This window comes from Plecotus auritus (assembly GCF_963455305.1).
Source record: "Plecotus auritus genome assembly, chromosome: 5".
In the NCBI taxonomy this organism is placed as follows: domain Eukaryota; kingdom Metazoa; phylum Chordata; class Mammalia; order Chiroptera; family Vespertilionidae; genus Plecotus; species Plecotus auritus.
This window is the reverse complement of record NC_137776.1, coordinates 168288796-168305329: the sequence shown is the minus strand read 5'-3', so window position 1 is coordinate 168305329 and position 16534 is coordinate 168288796. Positions and strand designations below refer to the sequence as shown.

The window sequence follows — 16534 nt, the reverse complement described above, 5'->3', positions numbered from 1 at the left end:
TCAGTGCGCATAGGAATTTGTTCATAGTTTTTTTTTTTTTTTTTTTTTAAATATATTTTTTATTGATTTTTTTTTTTACAGAGAGGAAGGGAGAGGGATAGAGAGCTAGAAACATCGATGAGAGAGAAACATCGATCAGCTGCCTCCTGCACACCTCCCACTGGGGATGTGCCGGCAACCAAGGTACATGCCCTTGACCGGAATCGAACCCGGGTCCCTTCAGTCCGCAGGCCGACGCTCTATCCACTGAGCCAAACCGGTTTCGGCCATAGTTTTTTTTTTAAACTATAGTCTGGCCCTCCAGCGGTCTGAGGGACAGTGAACTGGCCCCCTATTTAAAAAGTTTGAGGACCCCTGAAATAAAGACTACCTTAGCCATTTGAGCTTGGCAAGTGCAGAAAATAGTTAATTTATCAGGCTGGAGATTGTCCTTGGAAAAGCTGCTTATAACTTTACAAGGTTGGCCCTTGGTTGGAATACAGTTTCTTACAATGATAAGAGTGGCTCATTGTGCCTAGACCATGTAAATAGTGTGGTTTATACTTTCTTTCTAGGAGTCTGGAAATTTGGTACGTGCTTGGCAGGGAGTGTCTATGTGACCAGCCCTCAATAAAAACCCTGGGCAGTGAGTCTCCAATGACCTTTTTTAGTAGATATCATTTCCACATGTGTTATCACAAGTATTGCTGGAGGAATTAAGTGTATCCCATGTTCACTGGGAGAGAACTCTTAGAAGCTTATATCTGGTTTCCTCTGACTTCCCCCATATGCCTTTCTCTTTTACTGATTTAGCTTTGTATCCTTCCACTGTAATAAGTCATAGAACACAACTATATGCTAGGTTCCGAGAGTGCTTTTTAGAGAATTATTGAACCTGGTGGTGGTCTTTAGACTAATTCTAGTCACTGACACTAACATGTTTGTTATGATTTGGGCAGTAGGGGATGTGTCTGTGCATGTGAAGCGGTGGAGAGAGGGAGAGAATGAATGAATGTATACAGAATATGAGAGCTCTGTAACTTTGGGAGGTTAGGAGCCACAGTAGCTGGGACTAACAGGAGAGGAGAGTTTTCTTCTTTACATGCAGAGGAAATACTGGCAGTAACTGGTTTCTACTCGATCACTTTGCAGATAGGAACTTCATTCAGCGGCTATACTGCTAGTGATGACATGTTGGAGCAATAGCATCAACAGCCAAGGAGCAGTAGTAGCTGAAGAGAATCAACCTTTTAGACCAAGTTAGCACTCCTGAGATTTCAGAATTTGTCATTTAAGAAAGGGCTTTTGCTTAAGAAAATAAGACATTTTTTCTTGGGTGAAAGAAGAAATAGCCAAGTAAATAATAATTATAGGTTTCAACACCTTTCTCAGTTATTCATAGAATAAGTAGACAGAACATCAACATTCACCAGCTCCCCTCCAGATTTTTTTTAAAAAAGGGATTTTATCTGTATCCTGCTAGGTATCAGTATACAAGAAGTTATTTTAAAAGGAAACTCTGCATATCTATAATAATAAAAGTGTAATATGCTAATTAGACTGGACATCCTTTCAGATGTCCTTCTGGATGACCTTCTGAACGAAGCTGGGGCTGTGAGGGAAGCCTGGGTCCCAGGTGCCTGCCAGCAGCCGGAGGAAAGCCCAGGTCCTGGGTGCCTGCCGGCGGCCGGAGGGAAGCCCGGGTCCCTGGTGCCAGAGGGAATCCGGTGCTGGCAGCCAGGGGAAGGAAGGCCTACTCGTGCACGATTTTCGTGCATCGGGTCTCTAGTCTATTATAACATTAGACCAATTTTGCAGGATATCTAATCTAATTCCCTAGGTCAAGCAGGTGATAAGTGATGGGGCTAGATTTAAATAAATGTTTGTTTCCAAAGCCCATGCTCTATTTTTTTACACCCTGGTTTATTCCCTTAGTTTTATAGTTATTAATTTTTTTTTAATTTTTATTGATTTCAGAGAGGAGGGGGAGAGAGAGAGAGATAGAAACATCAATGATGAGAGAATCATTGACTGGCTGCCTCCTGCCCTGCAATCTGGGCATGTACCCTGATGGGGAATTGAACCGCAACCTCCTGGTTCATAGGTCAGTGCTCCACCAATAAGCCGTGCTGGCTGGGCTGTAGTTATTTATTTTTTAAGCAAAAGAACCCTTTGAACATTGATTACATGGAAAACATTGTAGTAGGTTCTATAGAGGAGGATATAAAGGTGAATAATTAGGAGACCATAATCAACAAGTGTATATAGTATGGTAAAACTGTGTAGTATCATTTTTATTTCTGTTTATGGAAAAACATAGTTAACAGCAGGATGAACATGTTTTCTGTCCTGGGAAGTGTTCACAAAGGTTCACTAGACTATCTGCTAGAATTATAGAGTGAGCAAACTATCTTGGTTTAAATTTCAGTATTTAAGATACTTTTCTTTTAAAAAATGATAGTTATAGGATCATGGAAAAGTAGAGGCCCAGTACATGAGATTCATGCACTTGGGAGGGTTCCTCAGCCCAACCTGTGCCCTCTAGCAGTCCAGGAGGCGTAGGGGGATGTCTGACTGATGGTTTAGGCCTGTTCCCCATAGAAGTGGGCCTAAGCCGTCAGTCGGACATCCTTAGTGCTGCGGCGGAGGCAGGAGAGGCTCCCACCACTGCCACTGTGCTCTCCAGCTGTGAGTCTGGCTTCTGGCTAAGCAGCGCTTTCCCTGTAGGAGTGCACTGACCACCAGGGGACAGCTCCTGCGTTGAATGTCTGCCCCCTGGTGGTCAGTGCACATCATAGCGGCCAGTCATTCCACCGTTCGGTCTATTTGCATATTAGCCTTTTATTATATAGGATTGTGAAGTATTGCCTTAGCTGGTTTGGCTCAGTGGCTAGAGCGTAGGCCTGCAGACTGAAGGGTCCCTGGTTCGATTCCAGTCAAAGGCACATGCCTGGGTTGCAGGCTTGACCCCCAGTAGGGGGCATGCAGGAGGCAGCTGATCAGTGATTCTCTCTCCTCATTGATGTTTCTATCTCTCTGTCCCTCTACCTTCCTCTCTGAACTCAATAAAAACCTATTTGGAAAAAAAAAATGGTGAAGTATTTTTGATAATCTCTTTTTTATACTTACAGTATCTTGACAAAGACAAATGATCATATTTTTTTTAAAATATATTTTATTGATTTTTTACAGAGAGGAAGCTAGAGGGATAGAGAGTTAGAAACATCGATGAGAGAGAAACATCGATCAGCTGCCTCCTGCACACCCCCCACTGGGGATGTGCCCGCAACCAAGCCACATGCCCTTGACCGGAATTGAACCCCCCAGTCCGCAGGCCGATGCTCTATCCACTGAGCCAAACCGGTTTTAGCCAAATGATCATATTCTTGAGTTTCATGTTCATTTTAGGTATGATCTGAAATTTAACCATGAGTTAATGGTTTATTTTCAGAATCTTTATTACATGTTATTTTAGTGGCTATTTCTCAGTTGTGTGGATTGCCTTTTATCATATTAATAATCTCACTTTAATGTTAAATAAAACCACTTCCCGTCAAATTTGATAATGAGATGCTTTATTTGTGCTGCTTAATTACAGTATTCCTTTGCTTTGTTGGCCCTGTGTATTTAATTATTCTTCATCAGGAGAGAGCTTCAATAATTGATACTTGAGGCAGGGAAGCTGATTGGTGTGTTGATTTAGCCAGAGAGCTAACATGTCCACAGAACAACTGTTGTACTTGTGTAAATTTACGACATGTTTCTAAGGAGATTGTTGACCTAGCATTGTTCATGCACTTTCCCTCTCACCCTCACCCCCACCCCTATGATGTCTTTATTATTTGGCTTGTTAAAGCCTTTTATGTAATGGTAATTTGTTGACCTGTGGTACAGTTTATTTTTCTTTCTGTTTTTAACAATTTCCTTCTCTTGGTCATCTACAGTCACTCATCCAACAAGCTTTTCTTTTTTATATATATATATTTTATTGATTTTTTACAGAGAGGAAGGGAGAGGGATAGAGAGTTAGAAACATCGATGAGAGAGAAACATCGATCAGCTGCCTCCTGCACACCCCCTACTGGGGATGTGCCCGCAACCAAGTTACATGCCCTTGCCCGGAATCAAATCTGGGACCTTTCAGTCCGCAGGCTGACGCTCTATCCACTGAGCCAAACCGGTTTCAGCCAACAAGCTTTTCTTTTTTTTTTTTTTTAATGTTTTCATTCTGCTTATCTTCCATCTCTTAAACCATGATCTCTTACAGCAGACTTAGGAGAGAGGTACTTAACTTTACCTAGGTCTGCATTGCCCTTCCTGTACTATAATGGAAAATTACCTTTCAGATACTTTTTGCTTATCTATGAAGGGATGCCTTCTGGACCACCATTGTATAGAAGGACAGTGAGAGGTGATAGTGTAAGATAGGGATGAGCTCTGAGAATGAACTATGGTATTTGACAGCTTGATCAATCTTTTCTGCTCTTGAGGGTTGAACATAGGTGATGGTAATGGTTGTTCTAGGTTAACAAGAAATCTCTCAAGGAATCCTCTGGCTCAGAATGATCTAACCCAGTGGTCCACAAACTCATTAGTCAACAGAGCCAAATATCAACAGTACAACGATGGAAATTTCTTTTGAGAGCCACATTTTTTAAACTTAAACTTCTTCTCACGCCACTTCTTCAAAATAGACTAGCCCAGGCCGTGGTATTTTGTGGAAGAGCCACACTCAAGGGGCCAAAGAGCCGCATGTGGCTTGCGAGCCGCAGTTTGCCGACCATGGATCTATCTCATTATAGTTGTGTGTGTGTTTTGTTTTGTTTTGTTTACTTTTATTTAGAAAAAATAAGAGTTTCACAGCAAGTTGTAAAGATACTATATAGGGAGGTATTGTGTACTGTTCACCATTTCCCCCAATTAAAATGGGTACATCCTAATATATAAAAACCCAGGGTACATAACATGCAAAATGACCGAAGGCTCAACCGACTGGAAGGCAGTCCTGGAGTCAGTGTTGGGTTGCTGTGGTGACCCAGCACTGACTGCCGCTGGTGCGGGCATGGCGACCCAGCACTGACTGCTGAGGGGGCTGCGGATCAGGCCCGGAGAGAGGCCCGAAGAGAGAGGCAGGGTCTGATCCGCAGCCTCCATGGCAGCTGTTGCCTCTCTCTTTCCATGCTTCGCCAGCAGCCACGCCTCTGTTTCTCTCTGGGCCTCTGCGGGGGCTGCTAATCAGCCCCACCTCTCTGATCAGGCCTGGAGATAGGCCCAGAGACGCTGACTGGCATAGAAACAGATCATTCAGAACCAAATCGGGGTGAACTGTGAGGAGCCAATGGTTGCCTAGGAGGCGGAGCTTTTGACACTGACTGGCATAGAAACTGACCAATCAAAACCAAATCTGGGTGAACTGTGAGGAGCCAATGGCTGCCTAGGAGTTGGAGCTTTTGACGCTGACTGGCATAGAAACCGACCAATCAGAACCAAATTGCCCGGCAGAGGAGGGCAGTTGGGGGTGAGATCAGGCCAGCAGTGGAGGACAGTTAGGGGTGATCAGGTAGGCAGAGGCAGTTAGGGGCGATCAGGCAGGCAGAGGAGAGCAGTTGGGGGCAACCAGGCCGGCATGGGAGGGCAGTTGGGGGCGAGATCAGGCCGGCAGGAGACAGCAGATAGGGGCGATCAGGCAGGCAGAGGCAGTTAGGGGCAATAAGGCCGACAGGGGAGAGTATTTGGGCGTAACCAGGCTGGCATGGGAGGGCAGTTGGGGGCGAGATCAGGCCGGCACGGGAGGACATTTGGGGGCGAGATCAGGCCAGCAAGGGAAGAGCAGTTAGGGGTGATCAGGCAGGCAGGCAGAGAGGTTAGGGGCAATCAGGCAGGCAGGCAGAGAGGTTAGGGCAATCAGGCAGGCAGGCAGAGGGGTTAGGGGCAATCAGGCAGGCAGGTGAGCGGTTAGGAACCAGCGGTCCCAGATTGTGAGAGGGATCCCCCCTCTGGGATCAGGCCTAAACTGGCAGTCGGACATCCCCCAAGGGGTCCCCGATTGGAGAGGGTACAGGCAGGGCTGAGGGAACCCCCCCTCTGTGCACGAATTTCATGCACTGGGCGACTAGTCTTAATTATAATACACTATCAAAACAATCATATTGACATTGATTCAGTGCCTTTGCATAATTCTGTTTCATCTCATTGCTTGTGTAGATTCATGTAACTATCACCACAATTAAGATATAGAACTAATTCATTACCACAAATATCTCCCTAATGGTACCCTTTTATAATCATACACCCATTCTCCCCACAACCATCTCTGCCCTCTGGCAACCATAGGTCTGTTTTTTATCTATAATTTATCATTTTGAGAATGTTACATAAATGCAGTCATAGAACATGTTTTTGTTTTGAGCATAAGATCTTTTGCTATTGATATGTACGATTAGGTTTTGTTGTGGTTTTTTAAATTTAAATTGCAGTTTACATTTAATATTATTTTGTATTAGTTTCAGGTGTACAGCATATGTAGTTTAGTTTTTTTAAAAAACATGAAACTGTTTCCAGTGTTATTTTACATTCCTATCAGTAATAGATGAGAGATCCAGTTTCTTGCACATCCTTGCCTACATTTGATAGTCATTTTTAATTTTAATTGATTAAGTATGTGGTGATATGGTGCTATCATTTAATTTTCATTTCAAGTTATCTTTTTGTGGTTTTAATTTGCATATCCTTTAATGACTAATAATGCTGAGCATCTTTTAATATGCTTATTGGCCATTTGTACATCTTGTTTTGGAGAAATATATATTCAAATCGTTGCCTTTTTAAAAATTGGGTTATTTTGCCTTTTAATTATTGAGTTTCTTATATGTTCTAAATACTAGTCCCTTGTAAGTTATAAGATTTGCAAATATCTTCTCTAATTCTCTGGCTTATCTTTTAATTTTCCTGATGGTATCCTTTGCAGTACAATAGATTTTATTTTTTGTGAAGTATAATTTATCTGTTTATCTTTTTTTCTTTTGTCACTTGTGCTTTTGGTGTTAAAAAACCCATTTCTGCAACCCAAATCCATGAACATTTACCTTTGTGTTTCCTTCTGAGAGTTTTATAGTTTTACATTTAGGTATACACTTTCTTGAGTTAATTTTTGTATATGGTGTGAGGAAGGTGTACAACTTCCATCTTTTGCATTTAGATGTATAATTTAGTTTTGACTATATTTTTGAACTCTTTTTAAATGCAATAATAGCATGCATTCCTTTTTAAAAAAATACATTTTTATTCATTTCAGGGAGGGAGGGAGGGAGGGAGAGAGAGAGAGAGAGAGAGAGAGAGAGACATCAGTGATGAGAGCGAATCATTGATTGGCATGTGCCCTGACCTCCTGGTTCATAGGTTGATGCTCAATCACTGAGCGATGCTGGCTGGGCATTCTTTTGTGACTTTTTATGTTTGTGAGATGCATTTATGTTATTGTGTAGAGCAACAGTAGTTCATTCTCATTGCTATAAATTGTTGAATACATTTACAAAAATTTATTCACCTATTTAGGTTGTTTCCAGTTGGCTAGTAGAAATAATGCTGCTGAGAACATTGTCAGATGTTTAGGTGCACATAAGCAGGCAATCTCTTGTGTGTATCCATAGGAGTACAAGAAATGCATAGGGATCCTAGGATAGTCATATAATAAAATTTAGTAGATTGGGTCATTTTTCCAAAGTTGTCCCAATTTACACTCCCTTTAGCAATATGCAATAGTTCTGTCGCTTTACGTTTTTATCAACACTTGATATTTCAGTCTTTTAATATCCTAGTATTTCATTGTGGTTTAAACTTGCATTTCCCTGATGACCAAAGAGGTTAGGCATTTTTTGGTATACGTTTTTGGATATGGTATTAGTCATTTCGATGTGGCTGAGAAAAATACATTTATTTACTTACCATGTTGGTGGTCCTTACGTAGCTATACATGTTTTTGTTCTAGGAATCATGCTGAAAGAGCAGCCCCTGTTTAGGATATATTCTTGTTTCAGAGGGAAAGGGGAAAAACTAGTAGAAAACTACTAATAACTTTTGAAGATTCTGTTTGGATTTAGTGTAGGTCATGTACATTCATATTCCATAGGCCAAGGCATATCTTAAAACCATACTCAGTGTCAGTAGACCAGGGAGGTGTCCTCCTTTCGCAGGAGGCATTAAAAGTCACATGGCCATGGTTGGGGATGAATAGTTTTTTTCACAGAAAAAGCAGAGGGCACAAATACTCTGGAATAGTTATAAAGTCTACCATCTTATTTCTGAGGTGCTTGTTCAGTTTTCTTGTCATGTTCTGTTATTCTTGACTGTTTCTTATTAATTCCTTGTGGGGAGTTTTTCCTCCTTTTTTCTTTTTCTTAGTAAGTTGTGGATATAAATCTTTTGTTGTTTATATATAGTGAAGATATTTATTCTCTATGACTTGCCTTTTTAATCTGCTAATGATGTCTTTTGTTAAATAAAATTTTTTAAAAAAATATATTTTATTGATTTTTCACAGAGAGGAAGGGGGAGGGATAGAGAGTCAGAAACATCGATGAGAGAGAAACATCGACCAGCTGCCTCCTGCACACCTCCCACTGGGGATGTGCCCGCAACCAAAGTACATGCCCTTGACTGGAATCAAACCTGGGACCCTTGAGTCCGCAGGCCGACGCTCTATCCACTGAGCCAAACCGGACAGGGCTAAATAAAATTTTTTAAAGTTGAGATATATTTGACATTTTAGTTTCAGATTAGGTATACAATATAATGATTCAATATTTGTATATTATTATAAATGAAATTCTGAATTTCATTGTTGTCTAGTTTACTGATATTTTCCTTTATAATTGTGTTTTTGTTTCTTGTTTAATAAATCTTTCTCTACTCTAATATTATGAAGATAGCTATTTTCATTATTTTTTAGATTCTTTATTATTTTGCTTTTTACACTTCAATTTGTAAACCACCTAGAATTACTGTTTAGTTGACATTTTAACATACTCCTTTAAGTGTAGAAAAGAGCTAAAATGATCTCTAAATGGTTTCTAAGATCAAATTAACTCAATTTACATATAGAAACATTGATACTACATTCACATATGTGTAGAAGGTATATCTGTTTCCTAATATAAAAACATGTTGGGCATGTTTAAAATTTTTACTACATTTAAAACTGCAAAAATTCACCTTTCCATATCCGTAGGTAGTCAGTAAACTACTATCTGTGGCTACCAATATCACTATTTCTCAGGTGTTATCAGGAACACCTATGCTTTAAGTGAGGCTATAATTTCCATCTTTCTGAAATTTAAGAGTTTCAGTTTTATTTCATCTTTCAAGCTTACTTAATTTCTTTCTCTTGTCCCAAGCTGTCTCTATAAACTTCTAGTGAAAGAACCAACGGGAATAATTTCTAGATGTATAGTACAGAAATTGTTTAAATAATTGTATTTCTATTCAACGAACACATTAGTAGTTTGCCTTTCTTCAGCAAAGACTGAAGTTGTTCCTTGCAGGAGAGGTACTTACATCTAAACATTAAATGTCTGTTGTGGCACTATTGCTACTCTAATATTTGTAGGATAGTTTGGGGATTAAGTTTTATCATCTAATAGACCAGTGGTCGGCAAACTCATTAGTCAACAAGAGCCAAATATCAACAGTACAACGATTGAAATTTCTTTTGAGAGCCGAAAACTGACTTCTGCGCATGGGCCACGAAGTTTCAATCGCACTGTACGTGTGCGCCCGCACGTGGTATTTTGTGGAAGAGCCACACTCAAGGGGCCAAAGAGCCACATGTGGCTCGCGAGCCGCAGTTTGCCAACCACTGTAGTAGACCAAAATATTTGTTCTTAAAAAATGACCAAGTTAAGCAAATAGTAACATTTTAAATAGGTTAATTTTAACACTGTGCACAGAATTTTTGTTGTTGTTAATCCTGACCTAAGGGTATTTTTCCATTGATTTTTAGAGAGAAGGGAAGGGAGGTGGAAAGAGAGAGAGAAACATCAATGTGAGAGAAACACATCGATTGGTTGCCGCCTGCAACTGAGGTACATGCCCTTGACCAAAATCAAACCCTGGGCCCTTCAGTCTGCGGACCAATGTTCTGTCCACTTAGCGAAACTGGCTAGGGCTGTGCATAGTATTTATTATTGTTCTAAAATGGAAACTTAAATCTTGGTTATAGAACTTAGGGTTATAATGAAAAGTCTGTCTGACTTTTCCTTTGGCATTGGCCATTCAGGTTTGGAATTGGTCAAAACTCTTACCTGAAAAATAGAGTTAAGTATTTATTTAAATAGTAGTTTAAGTAATAGTACACATTAAAGATAATTTTAGCCGAAACCGGTTTGGCTCAGTGGATAGAGCGTCAGCCTGTGGACTGAAAGGTCCCGGGTTCGATTCCGGTCAAGGGCATGTACCTTGGTTGCGGGCACATCCCCCAGTGGGAGGTGTGCAGGAGGCAGCTGATCGATGTTTCTCTCTCATCAATGTTTCTAGCTCTCTATCCCTCTCCCTTCCTCTCTGTGAAATATCAATAAAATATATTTTAAAAAAAAAGATAATTTTAAAGATTAATGGATGGAAAAAATAAGCAGTGAATAAAAGGACTTGGCCAATATAGAAAGAAATTACATCTTCGTGTTCAACTTAAAAAAGAAGGTATCGAAAAACCAGAATTCTTAGGGAGTGCTGCACAAAATATTTGCATGCACATACATTACAGAAACTTAACATACTTAATATACTAAATATGCTTAATGTACTAAGTGTAATTAAAAATATACTACAGAAGCAATGTCAGGATGCAAATCCTAAATATGGTTTCTGGTACTTCAAATGTAGCATGTCAGAAGATTGGGTTTAATCAAAAAAGGTTCAGGATTATGCCTCCAGTTATGTGAGGGCCATTCTGTTTTTTAATAACTGTCATGTAGATATTCAGTAATTTTTCTTTTCTGTAAAGTTCACTTCCAACCTTTAGTTTTTGTGATTCTTGAGTACTTCCCCTTAAATGCCTTGATATTCTGGTGAAGTAATATACTGACTTTTATATTTTTAGTAGTAAATATGGATCGTTATTTGAGATTTCTTTTATTAACAGAATATTACTCTTGCTTTTCAGCGGGGATCTGATGAGCTTCTTTCTTCTGGCATCATTAACGGATCTTTTACCATGAACAATTCTAGTCCTTCTATAGGTGTGTATGGTGAGTTTTCTTTTTTTTTTTCTTTTCAAAATCTGAAATGTTTTTTTCTCCATTGGTTTCCTCCCCAATTTTTTACAGTGTTCTTATTTTGCTTATCTTATGGACATGTTGAAGTTCCACTATCTATATATATAAAAGACTAACATGCAAAGTATCCCCTCGGGAGTTCGACCAGGAGACCGGGAGTTTGATCGCTCGCTATGACGTGCACTGAAAACCAGGGGGTGGCGCAGAACGAAGGAAGGCCCCAATCGGCCCTGATTGACAGTCAGGCCTAGGGACCCTACCCGTGCACAAATTTCGTACACTGAGCCTCTAGTTTATGTATAACAAAAACTAAAATTTATTGCAGTAAAGTTCATATACATGAAATTAAGAGTTATAGTTCTTGTAAATTTTAAGGATTAATTTGGGTTTAATTTGATAATTCCTTTTTAGCTTGATGTTCTGTGTGCTACACAGTTGTGATAAAACTATCAATAAGTTGGTGACCCTTCACAATTGAGTAAAAGAACTAGGTTCAAACTCTTGTAGTATTGAATGATGATGGATTTAGAATAGAAGTGTTAAAATTTTAAGATGACAACATGATTTTTAAAAATTGAAACATGCCTTGTGGGGAGGGGAAGGGAGGAACTGGGAAGGGGGGTAAAGGGAAGGAAAATGGGAGATATCTATAATATTATCAATAAAAAATATATATTTTTAAAAAAATTGAAACATAATTCACATCCCATAAGATACCACTTGATTTAAAAATATTTTTGAAATTTGGAGACTGGAGACTGTAAAACAAGTTGGGAAAGTGTAACACTGGAGGGAGAGTGAGCCATTAAGACGCTGTTTGTACAGTAGCAGTAACAGTTGTGACAGAGGGAATTAGAGAACTTACAGAAGGTGAAATTGATAGTTATTGGTGATTACTGTTGGTGATTACTGTTTAAATAAGAGATTCCATTGATGATTTCCAGGTTTTGGACTTGGAAAATTGAATAGATGGTGATGCCATTCTTTATATTAGAAAATGTAGGAAGAACAGAATTGGACAACATAGCAGGTTCTGATTTTTATATATTGAGTTTGAGTTTCTCTGGAACATCCAGATGGAAGTGTCAGGTAGATAGTGGGTTCTTCTGGTCTCAGCATTGTGAGAGACATTTGGAAGTGAATATCATACCCATTGGCAGCTGAAGCCATGAGAATGGAGAGTCTCAGAAAAGGTGAGATTTTTATCTAGATGTTTTTGGAGTTATAGGGAGTTAGGGAACGAGTAGACCTAAATTTCCAGACCCTGAGATACATGGGGTTTGGGAAAGTGAACTGCCTTTATGTGAGGACACACTGAGAGAGGTGGACCAGGTTTACTTAAGGCAAAAGATGAAAAGAAAATTGAATGAAGAAATTAAAAATGTATGGAAATTGGTCAGCCATGATACATTGCTCTGGAGGAAGCGTGTCAAACTCGTAGTGCGTTTGATATGCTTGCTCTAGAGGACTAAATGGAAAGATTTTGCAGGAAGAGCAACAGCGTAGGATTTGTTCATGTAGAAGTATGGACCATGTAATATGGGCATGAGACTAAAGCAGCTTTCTCAAACTTGAGCTGGCATCCGAATCACCTAGAGGGCTAGCTCAATAAAGCCTGATTGCTGAGTTCATCCCTAGAATTTCTAATTCATTAGATTAAGGGTGGGTCCTGATAATTTGCATTTCTGCAAGTTCCCAGGTAAAGGTGATGCTGCCATTTGAGGAACCATACTCTGAGAACTACTGGATAAAGGAAAAGCTAGAATATGAAGTTCTTAAACCTTTGGACCTGGTGGGCTTTAAAAAATATTCTCCCCTTACTCCCCAGAGTTATAGTATATCGAGGGTAGGGCCCATATGTTGTTCTTATTTTAAAAATTGAGGTCAGGTAGTTTGTTTGGTCTTAGTTGATTGATTACTTAGGAAAAGAAAGAAGTAGGAGATCTGACTTTAGCAGGCGGCAGCAGTTTTTTTTATATTTTGAATTTCTTTTTGTATTCCATTTCCTAAGTTCATTGTTTCTTTTCCTGAAGCGCATCCTCTTTAGTAGCTGTTTCAGCAAAGCTCTGTAAATGGTAACCTCTGACACTGACTAAAAATGTCCACTTCACTATTGCTATTGAATGATAGCTATTTAGAATTCTAGGTTGATAGTTATTTTCTCTCAGCACTTTGAATGTACTATTTTACTCTTTTGGCTTCTGTTGTTGAAAAGTCAATTGTCAGTCTATGTTATTACTTTGTAGATAGTATTCTCTGTAGTTATTCTTAATATTTTCTCTTTATTTTTGTTCTGTGGTTTTACTATGCCTAGGTATACATCATGGGTTCTCAACCCTGGATGCTCAATAACATAGCTTAAGAAGCTTTGAAGAAAATACAGATGCCTTGACTTACCTCACACCAATTCTAAAATCTCTGTGGGGGCAGGGGATAGGGTGGGTCTAGATACTGTTTTTTATTTGTTTTTAAAGCTTCTTAGGTGATATATATATGGTGTGTGCAGCTGGAGTTGAGGACCATTGCTGGAGACTAATTGCCTCCTGGATTTCCGTTTTATGAAATGGAAAAGGAAATCCTTCAGACTTGAGGAAAATGATACCAGGTGGAAACTTGTGTCTAAAGTGGTAATTATGTGGACACATGACCCCCTCCCCCCGCCTTTTTTTTTAGTTAATTTTAAAGGTAATTGAGGGAGGATTCTGGGAAGATGGCATAATAAGAAGCATCAGGAATCTTAACTGCCTACCTAGACAACAATTGCATTGCCTAAATCTGTAACTAATTTGAAACTCTTGAGTCTGTTGAAGGCTTGCAAGTTTCAGGAGGAGACTTGGAAGGTAGATTATGGTTAATTTTCAGATCTTAGCACAGTAGCTGATACCTGTCCCCCACCTCCAGTCACATGGAGGCAGCTGTATCCCTGTTTCAGGAGTAGCTTACAACAGCTTGTGGGAGCTCGGAGGGTCAAAAAAAGACCTTGTCCTTTAACTTTTGGGGATCTGTGCTCTGGTAGGTAATTGATTCATCTGATCACACACTTGCAAAAAAAGAGGCAGGCAACCATTGTTCTTGCCTCTCCTGCTTTGTTGCAAGCCAGGCCCCACTCCCCCCAAGTGACTACCATGAGATTTAAAGGGCCAGTGCTCTTCTCCTTCCCCCACTTCATTTCCCTGTTTATTTCCTTTTGGGGACCAAACATTAAAAAAATAACTGTATCTACAGGGAACATTAGAAAGTGGTCATACAGGAAAAGGCTCTGGTGAAACCTGAAAAGACCTTAGTTTACACAGCAGGCTTATCGTTGGCCCAGAGACAGCCTATAATAATAATAAAAAAAGGAAGACAATAAATAAAAATAATCCAGAACCCGGAAAGCCTCGTGGAAGGGGAAGAATCTGATTTCCAGAGTTATCACATTCCCAAATTTGATGAAAAACGTGAATATAAATATCCAAGAAGTTTAGTGAACTCCAGGTAATATTAACTCAATGAGACCCACACTGAGACACATTATAATCAGACTTTCAAAAGACAATCTTGAAAGCAGCAAGAGAGAATCAACTTGTCACATACAAGGGATCCTCAGTAAGAATAAGAGAAGATTTCTCATGAAGAATTTTGGAGGCAATGAGGCAGTGAGCCAATGTATTCAAAGTGTTAAAATAATAAAATTGTCAACCTGTCAAAGAATCCTATATTTGGCATAACTGTCAGTCCAAGGTGTTCTTTGTTTTTTATTTTTGTTTTTTAGTTTAAATAAATTTCTTTCTGCTACAGAAAGAAAAAATTACAGATTAATATTCCTCATGAATGTGAACACAAACATATTCAGCAAGATAGTAAGTCAAATATCCTATATAATAAAAGCCTAATATGCTAACTGTCCGGTCGTCCAGTGGCTGTTCAACCAATCAAAGCATAATATGCTAATGATATGCTAAGGCCACTCAACGGCTCACTGTGACGTGCACTGACCACCAAGGGGCAGACAGTCAACTGGTCGATCAGTCACTGTGACGTGCACTGACCACCAGGGGCTATCTTGCTACTGGGGTCCAGCTGATCGGGACTGAGCAAGACAGGCTGGACACACCCTGGAGCCCTCTGCAGCCCCTCCCCAGCTGGCTGACCTCCCACGTCCTTCCCTGGCCCCGATCATGCACCAGTGGGGTCCCTCAGCCTGGCCTGTGCCCTCTCGCAATCTGGGACCCCTCGGGATGTCTGAGAGCCAGTTTTGGCCTGACGGCAGAACAACCAGTTACTGTGACACGCACTGACCACCAGGGGTCAGCCTCTCAATGCAGGAGCTGCCAGAAGCCGGGCTTACGGCTGGCAAGTGCAGTGGTAGTGGTGGGAGCCTCTCCCGCGTCCGCGACAGTACTAAGGATGTCCAACTGACGGCTTCGGGGAGCGGCCTAAGCTGTCAGTTGGACATTCCCCCAGGGCTCCTGGACTGAGAGAGGGTGCAGGCCAGGCTGAGGGAATCCCCCCCAACCAAGTGCACGAATTCCGTGCACCAGGCCTCTAGTATACATATAATATGAAAAAAAGAGGGGAGATAATATATCATGATCAAGGAGGGCTTATATCTGGAGAAGGCATTTTAAAAAATTCAGTTTCCATTTATGATAACAAAAGCATTAGCTAACGAGGAGTAGAAGGGAACTTGTTCAACCTGATAAAGGTATGTAACTACAACAAACATTATACTTAGTGGTGTAAGACTGTGCTTTCCCTCTGAAATTAAGATTGATGCAGGGATGTCCAATACAAGGTCAACATACCAAAATTATATTTCTGCATACTATCAGTGATTAATTGGTACATGATTTTAAAGTGTTATTTACAAGTCCATTAAAAGTTATGAAGTACATAGGGCTAAATGCATCAAAATATGTGCATGACCATTCCACTAAATACCATAGAACGTTGCTGAGAGAAAGTAAAGAAGGCCTAAATAAATGCATAGATATCATGATGTGTATGGTTTGGATGACTCAGTTATTAAGATGAGAACTCTTCTTAATAAGTACCTGATTTCAAGAATTCCTGTAAAGCTATAGTAATCAAGACAGTGTAGTAATGGCACCCTATGGCTTAATTGAGGAGCTGGGGATTTTGGAAGGAGGACTTGGCTACAAGGGGTACTAGGTCACCTTGTGTGGGATGGTGAAATTGTCCTATATCTTGATTATTGTGTTTATATGGGTATATATGTGAGAAGTTGTCAAACTGTGTAAAATGTGGGTAGATTTTATTTTATCTAAAGCATACCCTAATAAAGT

The 16534-nt window shown here is 40.0% G+C and overlaps 1 protein-coding gene across 9 annotated transcripts in view; it reads left to right on the top strand.

The window, feature by feature from the left end:
* The window catches only part of PTBP3 (polypyrimidine tract binding protein 3), an 82485-nt gene that overhangs the window by 13475 nt on the left and 52476 nt on the right, over positions 1-16534 (top strand). For 5 of the 9 annotated variants that reach the window (XM_080670022.1, XM_080670020.1, XM_080670024.1 and 2 more), the window contains one exon: positions 11135-11219. In XM_080670022.1, coding sequence (XP_080526148.1) covers positions 11186-11219 — 34 coding nt within the window. In that variant the 5' untranslated portion in view covers positions 11135-11185. The remainder of the gene's footprint in view (positions 1-11134; positions 11220-16534) is intronic. The other 4 variants (XM_080670021.1, XM_080670023.1, XM_080670026.1 and 1 more) reach the window with 1 other exon arrangement.